The following is a 14,753-nucleotide window of genomic DNA, read 5'->3' as shown; positions in this document are numbered from 1 at the left end:
ATTAATGACTACAATAGCTAAGCACTAAAACCAGTAAATAATCACCCTTTTCCATTCAGTGTGATCCTTCATACAACCCTTCATGCTGGGAGGACACATTCTTTCCCTTTTCCTATGGACTGAACACCCTCTCTTATGTGCTTCAAACCTATTCATATCCTAAGTGACTTTCGTCTATGGGAGAATGGGTGGAAGCTATCGATGCACTTGTTACTGATGGGAAGCAATGTACTTTGGTTCCAGTCCTGAAAATATCTATATATCTGCTCAACCCTGAAGTCAATAGGACTACTCACATACAAAGTTAAGCACATGCCAGTGTTTACAGGACTGGTGTCTTATTTATGTGTTTAGTTGTTTAAAGGCATTTAATATTGTTGAGGTCAACATCCTAAAAAATGTCTGATCAATAAGAGCAACAATTTAGGCACAGCTTATGCATTACATTCATCTGCAGCAAACTGAGGGCACATAGTTTCTTTGTACTATGTGAATTGCCAGGTAGATTTTTATCTTCATATAATTAAATAAATGACATCAAGGTTTGTTTGGCACAAAGGTAAGCATACATGATATTAGACATAAGATTAAAAAGTTCTGCAACAGGGGTTGGAAAATTGTACATATTTATTGTTCAAATGTTAAGATATCCCAGGCACAACTTTGCAAATACAGAGAAGCACATACTCCCAATGGGAGTGAAAAGTAAGAAAAATAAATGACAAAACACCCAAAATAAATGTTAACTGTATGAAAGACTCCTAAATCTAGAGTGCATATACTTGTCAGCACTAACAAAAGCAAAATGAAGGAGAAACAATAATAATACAAAATGCAAACCTTTTAAATCAATTCAATGTTTACATAATGTTTACATAATACATAATAGCAAGTTTATTAAAAACGGGCAAATACTATGTACAAACACACATGCACAGATAGGTACTGGCAGGCAACAAGAGAAAGCAGCGGTGAGGTTTATCTTTCGGAGGCTCCCTGCAAAGGTTCAGTTCTGGGCCCCTACTCTGTATCAGACAACCACGCTAAAAGAGCCCTGTAGTGCAATGGGGGTCCTGACCAGCTCAGGTTCCCAGGCAATTACAGTATGTCCTGCCCTAAGTCTGCTCCCGTCTCTGGAAACGATGAGCAGAAAGATATGTGTTATGCAGTATATAAAAACAATGTGTACAGCAAAGCAATATAAATACCAAGTGTAAACTTGATAAAATGCCTGTTTAGAGTAAGTAGAATGAAAATTATATCAGTATCAAAAGGAGCACTTTCCAGATTGTGTGCACGTTGGATTGTACCATGCTGTATCACATTTCTGATTTGTGGAGCAAGTTTAGGAGCTGATTTTCTGAGGCAGTGAGAACCCTTTGCTCACACTGCCTGAGAAGGAGGTTCATAGCTGAAAGAAATGAGGCTCTGAAGGGAATGATCCCAGACCAGAACAAACAGAGGAAAGACACAACCCTGGAGCTTTTGTTTAGCCAGCAGATAAGTGTTGAGAGACAGGCTGAGTGGACGTTACTTATCCCAGGGTTGTATAGCAGTGCCCAACCTATGGCCTGGATTTGACCTCCAGAGTGACTGGATCTGGCCTGCGGCACAGGGGATCGATCAGTACCAAGGAGCGCTCAGCCCGGGGCATCCCCATCCTTGCCCTACAACTTGGCTCTAATCTCCTTTGCAGCCTAAAGGTAGGCTCTTTGCCTTTCTCCTTCCCACCACCCTTCCTCTGGCATTGCCAGCCACTTCCTTTCCCCTTCTCTCTCTCACCCCTTCTGCTCCCGGGGGGGCCTGGTCTCCCACTCTAAAAGCTTGAGCTTCACTGCTGTAGTATGTTTAAGTCAGTCACTTCGAGAACATGCCAGGTCATTGATGAAAGCAATAAAGAGTTTTGTATTTACTAGTTCTCTTTATAGGGCACTGATTCTCAACCAGGGTGCTGAGGCACCCTGGGGAGCAGAGAGGTCTTTTGAAGGGTGCTGTGAGGTGTGAGGAGAGAAGCAGTTGGGAGGAGATAAATACAGGCTTAGGCTTGTTCCTGGCCAGCAGCTGTCCTGCTCCCACTGCCCAGCCCCTCTCCAGGAAGGGGCACTGTAATAAAAAGCATTTGAAATTGGGTGCTGCCCAATGCGTATAAGTCCTGGAGGGGTGCCTTGAGCCAAATGAGGAGTGCCTCATTTCTAAAAGGGTTGAGAATCGCTGCTGTAGGGAGTACTCATTTTCCTCAGTCCGAATTGTTTCTTTATGGAAAAAAGGCTTCTTGATCTGTCAACTCCGTGTGTGTGTGTGTGTGTGTGTGTGTGTGTTCACATGCTAAGGAAAGGACACATGAGTAGCCATTATAATTGGGAGCATATGAAAAGTTTTCTCCAGCCTCAGAAATGCTATTATCAGGAGCATCAACATGAACAAACTGTGCAGCTACCACATCTATCCTGTCACATGTGGAAATCATGCAAAAAAGAAGGTACTCCCACAGATGTCAAACATTTGAGAATGCTGCCCCAACAACATAATTTATTTGACACTGGCAAGAGAGTCAGTCCTGAGGTTTTACCCAAATGTGGGTTTTCCTTATAGCAGGGCACAGAAATGATAGCTGAGCCCTAGGGTAAGTTCACAAAAAAAAATGACTAACTATTTCTGATATTCAAGTGAAAAATGTCAAGTTTAGTAAATGTTTCCTGACTGGTTTCAATAGTTCATATGCCGCAGTCTGCTAATGGCACTGGTACATACTTGAAGCAAAACATTACATTTCAACACCATATAATATGAGAGAGAGAGAAAGCTACCATTACTGAAAACAAGTCTGCACACAATTTCCATTATTCTTACAGTATAAAAAAGAATAAAATAATATATAACATGCTATCATGCATTACATATGGTTAGACCATGCATTAGTTCAAGTTTACAATCTCTTCAGGGCCAGTAAATCAGAATGGCAATAGACCATATTAATGCCTGTGTATCTAGAGGATTTTTCCAGAAATAGCAGCCAATGATTCATTCAAATCAAAGGTTGATGGATCCTTAAACTCAGAGCTCTTTTTAAGTAAGCTGAAGCTGAAACATACTGACAATGACAGACCTCAATGATATTTCAGTTGAATAACACTTTTCTTAACAGCCTCCCTCCCAATTACACAACCACATTCAATACTTAGATTCAAGGCTTAGATCTTCCTGTACAGCAGTGAATGAGACTCTCTGTATTATTGCACCATCCCTCTTCTCAGGACTCCATGGAAGATGCCCTCTAGGGTCACGTTCTAGGGGGAATGGAGTGGACAGACACTGGGCAGGTGATCGCCAGACTGCCGTGCTGGAAGGATCATCTAATGGGACTATGAGGCAGGATTGGGTTGGGGCTTAGAGCCACAGAACTCCATAAAGACAGCCCTATGCTCCCAGAGATCCTTGTCTCTTCATGGAAAGATTTTCTTTCTCTTTTCCCTTTAGCCCCTGAAAGTTTTAGTTGAGAGGCACTAAATCTGTCCACAGATACAAGGATTCTGTGGATTATACAGGGAGTAAACAAAGAATTAGTTTATTCTTCATCTTTACATGCAAACATACGGGTGCTAAAAAAATACATTAATTTGGAGTTTGGCTGTTTATTCACTACCGCATTCTTCACCTTCATGTGTATATACTGCATTTCTCTGCATCCTCCAAGAAAAGGAGAAACAGAATGGGACACAGCTGCTGAAAATGAAACACGTTGTGCTTAAAAGAACAAATTAACAAGTTATATCTGGTCAGGAGAAAAACAGGCTCTTTTTTAAAAATAAATAAATGACTGTTGAACTCGGTATGCAGCATTGCCCAGGCAGAGATCTAACACAATCCTTCGGCAATTGACAGGGACTTTTACTCTAATGGTTACTCTATGCTTTGACAAAGGCAAGTTCTAGTATAACAAGGGGCATACATTACTTCTGAGATATAGTCAGAAAAGATTTTTAACCCAATGCAAGCTCCAATATCTAAAGTGTCAGTTTTTAAAGCAACAGACATTTATAATTCATAGGTGAATTTTCTTTTATGGATATATGGCTTGTTTAACTGTCTCTGCTCTGATACCAGCTATCCTATCCAGGGTCCCACTGTCATAGTGTGGTTACCTGGTCACTGGGCCTTGGCTGTAATAGTACAAAGTGTATTCAATTTGTTTTCTCCTGACATCATGATTGATATAATGCAATCTGCTTGTATGGTTCTTTCCATGCAAAACACAACTAACCTTAGTTCAAAGTATTACAGAGATAAGCATTTTGCACCTAATGAAGCCTAATGAAGATCATGGTACTAATTCAACTGACTCACTACTGGCTTTGCATTGCACCCTCAATGACAATGTAGGACTTGGCAGGAAACAACCTGAAACACATTACGTATAATTGCAAAGTCATCTGTATGTATGAAAGTTACATACATGTAACAATGTAGCATGCAATTAGAGCTCCTTAAAAATTGGGAATCATTTTCTGGAAAAAAAATTGCCTACATTTTTTCAACTTCAAATTTTTTTTTCCGTTTTCAATGTTTTTTTTAGATTTGCTATCAGAGATTAATTAATTAAATGTTAGTTAAACATATGTACCTATTCTTATCAAAATTAAGGATAGGTAGAAGCTAGGACAGGGTGGCACTAGAGACTAACTGGTTCACAGAAGCATGAGCTTTCATAGGCAACAACCTAGTTTGCTAGACCTGTTACCATCTGATGAAGTAAGCTGTTGCCTACAAAAGCTTATGTCTCTCTGAACCAGTTAGTCTCTAAGGTGCCATCCTACCCTATCTCAGACCTTTCTTCAGACTAACACAGCTAACTATCTTTATGCAAAATCAAGACTAATATTTGCAAATAATTTATTGGATGTGGATGAAAATATTTGCATATAACCTCTTTGGCAAATAACTAAACTAAGAAAGAGTAGACTGAATTATGAAAGAAAAATATTTGTGGTACACTTATCCAATATCTGGTGGTAAAACATTGTGCAAGTATTTGTGACTATTATTCTTGAAGTCTTCAGGTCAGCTCCCTGCTTGTTTTATTTATTTAAGCAGTAGATTAAAACAGGACTGCTTGAGTGAATAAGCAATTATCATCCGGTTAAGGTCAGGTAAATTTCAATGTCTTTTTCTTAAAGAATTAATACAACTCTCAACTTATGTCTTAATAGCTCTTAAAAGGTAAGTGATCAAGGTTTCTAATACAGCCCGGTGATAAAATTCTTTCTTTCATATTGCAATGTTGATTTCTAACAAATTCCCACAAAACCATTTCTTTATAGAATCTTTAACACAGTGGTCACAGTTCCTTACTCATATAATAAAAATCATGCAAATTCATGTGTAGTTTATACTAAAGAGAGTCTCATTTAAATAAGGGAACCAATGTTCATTTACTTTGGTGTGACTGAAGCTTAATGCTGTTTTCTAAAATGCGATTTCACTCAAACTATAAGTCCAAGGAGCCTACTACAAGCTGATAGCAATACAAATTTGCTTTGTGACAAACGCAGTCTTAATGATGTTCTAAATTCCGCTGTACATTTAGCTGTTAGTGTGGGGAGCATGTCTATACATGCACACTTAATGTGAAGTAAGTGAAATTACTGGTGAGTGTCTACATGTGCACACCCATATTGTGCAGTAAATATGGTGACTTACACCGACTTGAGTGTAAATTTGATACCTGCATCATGCAAGTATCAAATTTACACCTCAATAGCTACTGCTCAGTAATGCACATACAGATGCATTACTGCACAGTAACACTGTGTATGTGGACTGACTTGGGACTAACTTTAGTCCCAAATCAGTCCACACACAGAGTTAATGCACTTTAATGTATGCACATGTAGATGCTGGACTATTCCCACTTACTGTGCAGTAAATTTAAGCCTGCATAAATGCACATGTAGACATGCCCACAATGCATTTTCTGACTAGCTATTGCATGAGGGGGAAGGGGATTGGATGCTCTAGTTTAGTCCAGACAGAGACAAAATATTCCATAGAGCAGATTCTATGCCGCAGATTCACCCATTTATATCATTCCTTGCTTTTGTGGGCTTTTTTTACTCAGTGGTAAAGAATATACTTGCTGGTACTTTTTCTGAAGTGGGATATTTTAGGGTCCATACTCAAATGCTTCACTGAACTGGGATCCTTGGTCAAGAAAATATGTAAACCTCACAGTCTGGAGAGCTGAACAGGTTATATCAAGTTTATATAGAAATAACCAATCTGTAAGAACTGTTTCATTCATCTGCTCTATCTTGTGGTAAGTAGATACCAACCCTGGGAATTCAACAGTTGTTTTATTCAGGGAAAAGCTGCCATGGAAAAGAGTGGTAATAAAAGAGTTACTCTGGATCAGCAGATCCATAATAAGCAACCCCTCTGATTAATCCTAGTAGAATTATTAATCTGTCTACACCTTAAGTAAGCATCTACATAGCAATGCTAAAACCAGTAAAAAAAATGCCTTTTTTCAAAATAATATGCTGGAAATCCTAGATACAAAGTCAGAATGGAACACCTACAAACGAATGGGTGTTTGTAACAGGTTTGTCAGCCATTATCTGTGAATGTACATCAGGGGTGGGCAATTATTTTGGGTGGCTTACCCAGTTTTGGCAAGCTGTCGAGGACTGCATGAGTAGCCCTGGCCTTTGATAGGTGCCCTGCCCCCTGGTCACCATTTTGGGACCAATGTCCCAATGTCTTTGGTCCCAAGACATTGGGACACTGGTCCCATGTCCTAGGGCCAGCACTGGTGGGGTACAACATGAGGCATAGGGTGGCAGGGGTCTGTGGAGCCGGGCTGGGCTGCACCAGCAGGGAGAGCCCTTGCTAGCTGGGACCCCGCGCTCCTGCCACCCTGCTCTGGGCCCCACCGGCACTGGCCCCAGGACACTGCTGTGGGCCCTGTGTATCCACTGGCTCCCTGCCCACTCCCAGTGTGCCTTAGCCCCACAGTACAGGCAGGGGGCAGCGCACAGCCCCGACCCACTGCTCACCAGCAGGGAAGAAGCTGGTGCTGAGCATGGGGAAAAGCAGCCCCTCACCTGCCCCATGGCTGGTACTCTCTGCTGCAGTCACTCACAGACCACACAGGACAGGCACAGGCAGCCCCACGCGGGCTGCAAGCAGCTACAGCGCAGGGCACTGGGCATGGGCCGAGTGAGGGGCCGCTTTTCCCCACACTCAGCACCAGCTTGTAACCCACCCCTGCTGCCAGCCTGGGCTCTGTGCCAGTTCCGGGCTCGCCTGTCAGGGCTGAGCATGGTGGCAGCAGCTGTGGACCTCCCATGTGCTGTGCCAGGTAGTGTTGGCTGCTGCTGCTTGCCCGGAGCACTGGTGGCAAACACTGCCCAGTGCGGCAAGCAGGGGAGCTACAGCTGCTGTCGCCATGTGCAGCCCCGATGGGACAGCCCGGAGCCAGCATGGGGCCCAGGCTGGTAGTGGGGCCAGGTTACAAGGTGAGCTGAGCATGAGGGGGGAAAAGCAGCGCTTTGCCCACCCTGTGGCCGGCGCCCCATGCTGCAGCTGCTCGCAGCTCATGTGGGGCTGCCTGTGCCTGCTCCGGACAGCCCTGCATGGCCTGTGAGCAGCTGCAGCAGGGAGTGCTAGCCACTAGTCAGGGAAAGGCCACTTTCCTCCATGCTAGGAAGGAGCAGGGAAAGAACCTGGGGAAAAGCTGAGCATGGGGAGGGGAAAAGAGGCCCGTCCCCCACCCTGTGGCTGGTGCTCCCTGCTGCAGCCACTCGCAGCCTGTGTGGGGCTGTCCGGAGCAGGCACACGCAGCCTCAGGCAGGCTTCAAGTGGCTGCAGCTCGGGGTGCTGGCCACAGGGCGGGCAAGGGACTGCTTTTCCTTCCCCCCACTCAGCTTTTCCCTGAGACACTTTTCCCCAGGCTCCTTCCCTGCCCTTCCCCTGTCTTTCCCCTTACCTGCAGTTCTGGCGTGGGGCAGCCGCATGGTCCCAGGCCAGAAGCCCCTTCCAGCTGGGGGGGGCGGGGCCGGGCAGGCCCTGCTGTTGTGGGAGCCTGCCAGGGCTTCCCCTGAGTCCTATTGCCCTTGGTTCCTGTCATTTTTGACAGGAGTCAAGGGCAGAAAAATATTAATTTTCTAAATTTTTTAGGGGCCCTGCGGGCCAGATAGAATGATCTCGTGGGCTGGATCTGGCCCGCGGGCTGTATTTTGCCCACCCCTGATGTACATCATAGCAAATTTTAAAACAAGTTAAGTCTCCAAGTTGTAAAATTAATAGAATTTGACATTTCTGGTTTTTAGTGTGGCATACCACCTGCTTCCTCTTTCTGGGACACAATTCATTTAAATATTTGAATTTGCCCTGTTTATTTTTCAGAATAAAGCTTCATATATTTTACAACAGATATATGGTAATCTGAGCAAGTTCCAATTATCATATAAATATCATGCCTTCAGGCTTGAATGTTATTGTCCATTCTGCTTGCAGATATAAACATGAAGTCCTTGTTCTGTACTTACTGTGGAACAGCTTTCATTCATATTTTTTGGATAAGGAAGGAGACATTTTTTCAAAACCAGTTTCTTCATCTTTTATATACACAATAAAATATAAATGAAGCAAACCCATGGAGAGAAAAGTGGGTCTCAACAATCATAATGCTCAATCGGATGCAATTGGAGGTGTTCTTTTAGGCTCTGGCTGCAGAAAAAAGGACCAACACGACTGATAAGAGGTGGAAAGAATATTTAATGTGCTGTCCTGTTTATATCCATCAGAGAGGGTGATGGTGTACTGTAAGAGACTTGCAGGCTATAGCTGTGAGGAATCTAGTATCTACCATGCTAGATCTTCCTCTACGTGTAAGCTCTTCTGCCCCGTTGGCACAGTTTCTACCCATATTTCACCCTTAGGTGTAGCCTGCTCTCCCCACTAGTCTGTAAATTCTATCAGCGTAGTTTATTGGACAGGACTGACTCCTCTTCCCATAAGTGACCTGTCCATTTTCCCAGTATGCATAGAATATCCCAGTGTTATATCCCCAGTATCCTCATGTTCTTCCTTCAAATCTTGCATTGTGTTTGTTATTATTAGCCTTCAGTCTATCCAGTCATCCATCTGAAAATTGACAAGATACATTTGCCCTTAACAGGAAATCTAGCTCACTGCTGTAACCCTTCATCTTTCCATGACCCTTTTCCCATACTGACCTGATTTCATCCCTTGCTGTTTTGATCTACAGAAGATCTTAAACTCCCACAACAGGAAGCAGTCATTTTAATAATTATGATTTGTATATTGTGGTAGTGACTAGAGGTCACAAATGGCCTATTCTCATGAATACTGTACAAACACTTCGTGAATTATGGTACCCACCTCAAAGGATTTACAGTCAAATGGACAAGACAGACAAAGAGTGGGAGTAAAGAAAGATTATAGTTCTTGTTGTACAAATGAGAAATTAAAGCACAGAGAGGTCAAATGACCTACCAAAAGCCACACAAGAAGACTGTGACAAAGCAAGGATTTGAACCTAAATCTCCTAAGACTTAGCCCAGTGCCTTGCCCCAAGATACATCTTGTCCTCAGCATACCAAGCAGTGTGTGCAACTAAGCAATCACTAAATCACATGTGGCGAAAACTCTGGTCTCTTAAAAAACAAAAGGGAAAAGATGCCACAATGAGAAATGCCTGAATTTGGCCTGAGAAAAAAAGGAGAATGAACTACGGCATCACTAACAACAAGAACTTAATGAATAAACAAGAGCATTGGTGAAGGGCAGTTCCTCCATTTTGGAAGGGTAGCACTTGATGATGATGAGAAAAACCGTGTATGCTGTAGACATATAAAATATAGATTTATATATACAAATATACAATAGGAAATACAGGAAGTGTACAAATACTTACATGTAAAAATAGGTTTTTACTTTCCCCTTTTTACGATTTACAAAAGCATACAAAGTTCCTGTCATTTAACGTTTGAGCAGTGTGAATAAAACCTGTGTGCCTGTTCCACACATACGTCTTTCAAGTTTTCACAGTATTGGTTCTTACAGTGATGAAGCTGAAATTCCAGGAGTTAAAATATTCCCAGGAAATCTTCCAAACGTAAAGAGACTTGCACGTTAATTTAAATACAGTTAAGAAAGCTCTCATATTTTGTTGATTTACGTCACATTAAAAATAGTTCTGCTGCAACTGAAATCTTTTAGTGATGATAAACTCAGAGCAATGTGTTTCAAGTAGAGGCAGACAAATATGATAATTCTTGAGTAGCTTGATTGATGGGATAACCCTGGGTGGTGCTGACTCCTCAATTTCAGCTGAAGTCACCACACATTGAGGACCTCATTATTGAAAATGACACCCAATTAAAGGAAGTGCCCTGCACCCAGCAGGATCGAATCCTAACATGGCTGTCAGTCTCCTTAGCTTTCCAACATACAAGAGTTTATGCTGGGTATCATCAGTGTTGTTGTAAGAATAGATGCTTACATTGCATTTTTTCTATCTGCAAAGTCTTTCATGGATATTAGTTACACCTCACAATGCCCTTCTGTGGTAGATAAATACTATCCCCATTTTTAAAGATGGACAAACTGAAGTAGAAAAATGAAACAAACTGCCCGGCTGTTAACGGTCCAAACTGGTGTTAGAACTCAGGAACAACATGCTATAAGGGTATGTCTAGACTGCGTTCCACGGTATGACGGCACCTCACTTAGACATATGTTAGTGAGCATTTAACATACTTTGCTCTAGTACTGCTAGCAGCACAGCCACAACAGCCCATGATTCAGAATGTGTTACAAAATGCCCAGGTATGCATGTAAATACTTGGGCAGCAAGTCTGCAATGAGCTCCAGTTTAAAACTAACTTGGGTCTGGCCACACAAGCTGCAATTATGTCTTCTGATTGCAGAATAGATATAACTTCAAGTTCTGCCCTCTTGACCTCAAATACTCTCCAAGATTTTGTTATTATTCTGCTTGTAAAGCTACCGCTTTGCAACCCTGGTACAACTATGGTTGATATCCCAGAAGGAGAACTTATATTAGCCAACACAAAGAAGTTTCCCTTAAAACCTGCAAATGTTTGAAACATCATCCAAAACAGTTACAGGCCAGCTAGTATAGAGGTAAGTCAGTTTTCAGAGCTCCTGAGTTACTCATGGGCTTCTACCCTATGAATAACCTTTTATATGGGAATGTTCTACAGATCAGGAACCATATTTATCCCATCTCTTATTTTAATATACCCTTGGTTGTTCAGGTGCATGTCAATGTACACACACACACACACACACACACACACACACACACACACACACTTTGGTGGTCCTTAAAATTTTTCTAGTCATATATAAGATTACTATACATAGTTACCTCAGAATTTCCTATATTTCCTTGCATTTCCTTATAGAAAATTGCTGTTTGTACTGCAAACCTTGAGGTTCACTGGCTGCAGATATTCATTTTAATTATCTAAGGCAATTGACCAGATTAAAGAGCCACCATTCTGTGTGCATAAACATGTATAACACAAAACCACTGTCATCTTAAAACTGCCATTGTCTTGAATTAAAATCCAGTTAAAGTATAAAGTGCATTATGTGGTGTGAAGCCCTAAGAGATAAAGCAAGAAACTCATCTGCCTTCCACAGACTGGTAAACTTTGCTTAACAGCTGAATCATCATCTTATTTTTCAGTTTTATATTCGGCAGGTAGTCTGAGAAAGTCCAGTCAGATGTAAGTAAAATCAGTGTAAACTGAGGCAATTTTGTAATATTATGCTACTAAAGGAGGACCAAAGGAACCAGCATCAAGACACTGTCCAGTTGGGGTGCGTAAATATTATTGTGTGCTTCTTGGCCCACTTAGCAAATACTTTCTTTTCAGTAATAAACCTATGGCCTCCATAGGGAGCATTTTCATGCAGAAAGTATTCATCACATTCATCTCTTCCTGGCTCATAGTAATGGTAAGGAACTTTTCGAAAGCCTTCTGACCTAGAAAAGAAAATTAAAAACACATAGGCTTAAATATGTTTTCTAAGAAATCCAATATATACAATGCAATTGTATTTTTTAGAATCACATCCATGTGTAGGGGATGACCCAATTTGAGGAGTTGACCGGCTGATTTCATGGGCAGATTGTAGTACTGGCCACCTACCCTGGTAGGTGAGGAGATCAAGGGGTTACACAGAAGGCTCAAGGTTTACTTGAACTTATCCAACTTAAGAAAATGTGGCTTGATTTATTATAGTACTGCATGCATAAATCTCTTGCTTTTGTGAATAAGAAACATGTTTACTATATATTCCATTCTTCTTCTTCTATTGATTAAATATGAATGATTTAGATCTTAAGATGATGGCACAGAATTATACTTGTGACAATAGAAGGAATGAGACAATAGGAGTACCAACAATTGTGGGTATGAAATTACATACCTTACCTGGATCAAACTCAGAGGACTTGTTTTATTTTCTAATTAGAAACCCCTTGCTACTCATACCAAATTATATATAAACCTAGAAAGTTGAAGTAGATTGCTTATTTATTGGTGATACATAATTATATATAACTACCCTGAGCTAATCAATTCATTTAATTCCTACGTGTATTTGGCATTCAATGAACCAGCAGATTAATGTTTCCTCTACACATTTGTTTCAGCAGAAAGAATATGTGAGTTTTGTCAAAAGAACAGAAATGTTCAGTTTCCCAAATAACTCAGAGACTGTAGAAAGACTTTGATTAAAAAAAGTTTCTTCTGACATTTGACATTAAGCTTTTGTAAATATTTTTATTTTATCAACACCAAATGCCATATCAGAACTAAATATGCTGACAATATAGTGTCACATCAATGCAGAACAGTGAGAAATGGCTGCCTAATCCATTTCGCGGATTTATGATATTAAAATGAATTGTGAAATTTTGACAAGACATCAGAATTGTAGATGCATGAAAATAATTTCCTGTGATCTTACTTGCAGTAGGTGTCATTTATCATCCCATAGACGTGAATTCCATAGCAGGCATCCATAGCCAGAATTAAGGTAAACCAACCAGTGCTGAGATATGAACCTGACTGGACTCTGTAAAAACACAACACACACAACAAATTTGCAATGTGAAATTACTAACACTTTATCAGAGAAATATCATCTATTACCTGGGACAAAAGGCATTAAGCAACTTGCCAATCTGTCAAAAACATACAATTATTTTGAATTATTTATAGGTGCGCTCTCCTCCTCGCTAGCTTGGAGCTCCAAGCTGTAAGTCCACAGAAGAAATACCATATGCTAAGTATTGGAAGTCAAACGATTCCAGCCCCATAAGATGGTAAGTAATTTATTTGTACATTAGAAAGATGAAAATTAATGTAGAATACAAGATGAGAGATTATAAGTACAGCCAGGCATCACATTAACAGAAGGGAAGTCTCTTATGTGTATACATATACATGTTCACTCACACACTTTCATGGGCACTAGAAGTACTTTATGGTACAATGCACTACATGCTGTATGAATACTATAAATCTATACAGACATGAAACTTTTAAGGTTATGTTAACTAAAGATTGGCCAACAGAATTTCAAAGGACTTGAAAAATACAACTCATCTTTATTCTCATTATAGAAGATGACATATAGGAACCAGGGAGAGGAGTGTAAGGAAATTGGGCACAATTTGGCAACTTTTATTCATGCAACACATTAGTTCCACTGAGTAAGAACTAATTGCACAAGAAAGGATTTGGCTCACAGTTTCTAAATGCCTCCTATTTGGAAAAAAGATATATGACTTGTTAAATAAAGGTCCGATCCTGTTCACATTACTTAAAATAGTAGTACCATTGGGAGTCAACAGAAGTACCATATAATCAGAAGAAGCAAGATCTGTTGCTTTAATACCTCATAAATAAATGATAATATAGTTGGCACTAATGGCTTAAAAATTGGTTATAGTCCAGGTTTTCTTAATGTAAGTATTCCTTTCAGTTCTAATGAGAGAAATGAAAATAATTCCCTGAAAATTAACAGTAAAAGAAACTCCAGATGACAAATGAAAACATCAAGTCCCAAAGTTGGCTAAATATAGCCCAAATGCAGAGCTCAATTCAGGGGGGTTGAGTGACAGGAGAGGATAAGTTGAATGTCTGATATTTTTATAGTCCCCATATTTTGAATACAGTCAGGAAACAGTCTATTTTCCATCATAAGGTAAAGGAGTCTGCACTTTTCTCTCAATTAAATTTGGCTACAAGGGGCTTCTGAATAGAGATGAGTAGAAAACTACAAAATATTTTCCAGTTTTGAAAGGTTTTGTTCCACGTCAGGAAGAGAACTAAGACCTTTCAAGGCTTTTTATTTATTTATTTTTTAAAAGTCAGAGAGAAACTCACTCATCCCACAATGCCCAAGTTGTTAACAATCTTCCGTGGGATGTACCTTCCTTAGGGAAGCTAAATTGAAGTCTTTACTGTGCTTGATTCAGAACAGGGCTTTAACACATGAAGTGCTTATGCTAGGGATGTGTGAAGTGGGCCCTATTCGATTTGGAATTAGATTTGGGCTGAATCAGGGACAGTGATTCGATTCGTTGATTCAGATCACTGTCCCTGATTCAATTCGGCTGAATCCAAATCTGAAGATTCAATGCTGATTTGGAGAATCAACGATTAGGAAACAGATATAGCTTAAAT

At 40.6% G+C, this 14,753-nt stretch overlaps 1 protein-coding gene across 1 annotated transcript in view; it reads right to left on the bottom strand.

Moving 5' to 3' along the window:
- Positions 1-609: 609 nt before the first annotated feature.
- Positions 610-14,753, bottom strand: part of ST6GALNAC3 (ST6 N-acetylgalactosaminide alpha-2,6-sialyltransferase 3) — a 355,399-nt gene continuing 341,255 nt past the window's right edge. The window contains exons 4-5 of the mRNA XM_006276537.4: positions 13,030-13,137; positions 610-12,040 (exon numbers count right to left, since the gene is read on the bottom strand). Of these exons, the coding sequence (XP_006276599.2) occupies positions 11,854-12,040; positions 13,030-13,137 (295 nt within the window). The 3' untranslated portion in view covers positions 610-11,853. The remainder of the gene's footprint in view (positions 12,041-13,029; positions 13,138-14,753) is intronic.

Source organism: Alligator mississippiensis, chromosome 5 (genome assembly GCF_030867095.1).
Source record: "Alligator mississippiensis isolate rAllMis1 chromosome 5, rAllMis1, whole genome shotgun sequence".
Lineage (NCBI taxonomy): Eukaryota > Metazoa > Chordata > Crocodylia > Alligatoridae > Alligator > Alligator mississippiensis.
The sequence above is the reverse complement of the archived record's forward strand: the minus strand, read 5'-3'. Positions and strand labels throughout refer to the sequence as shown.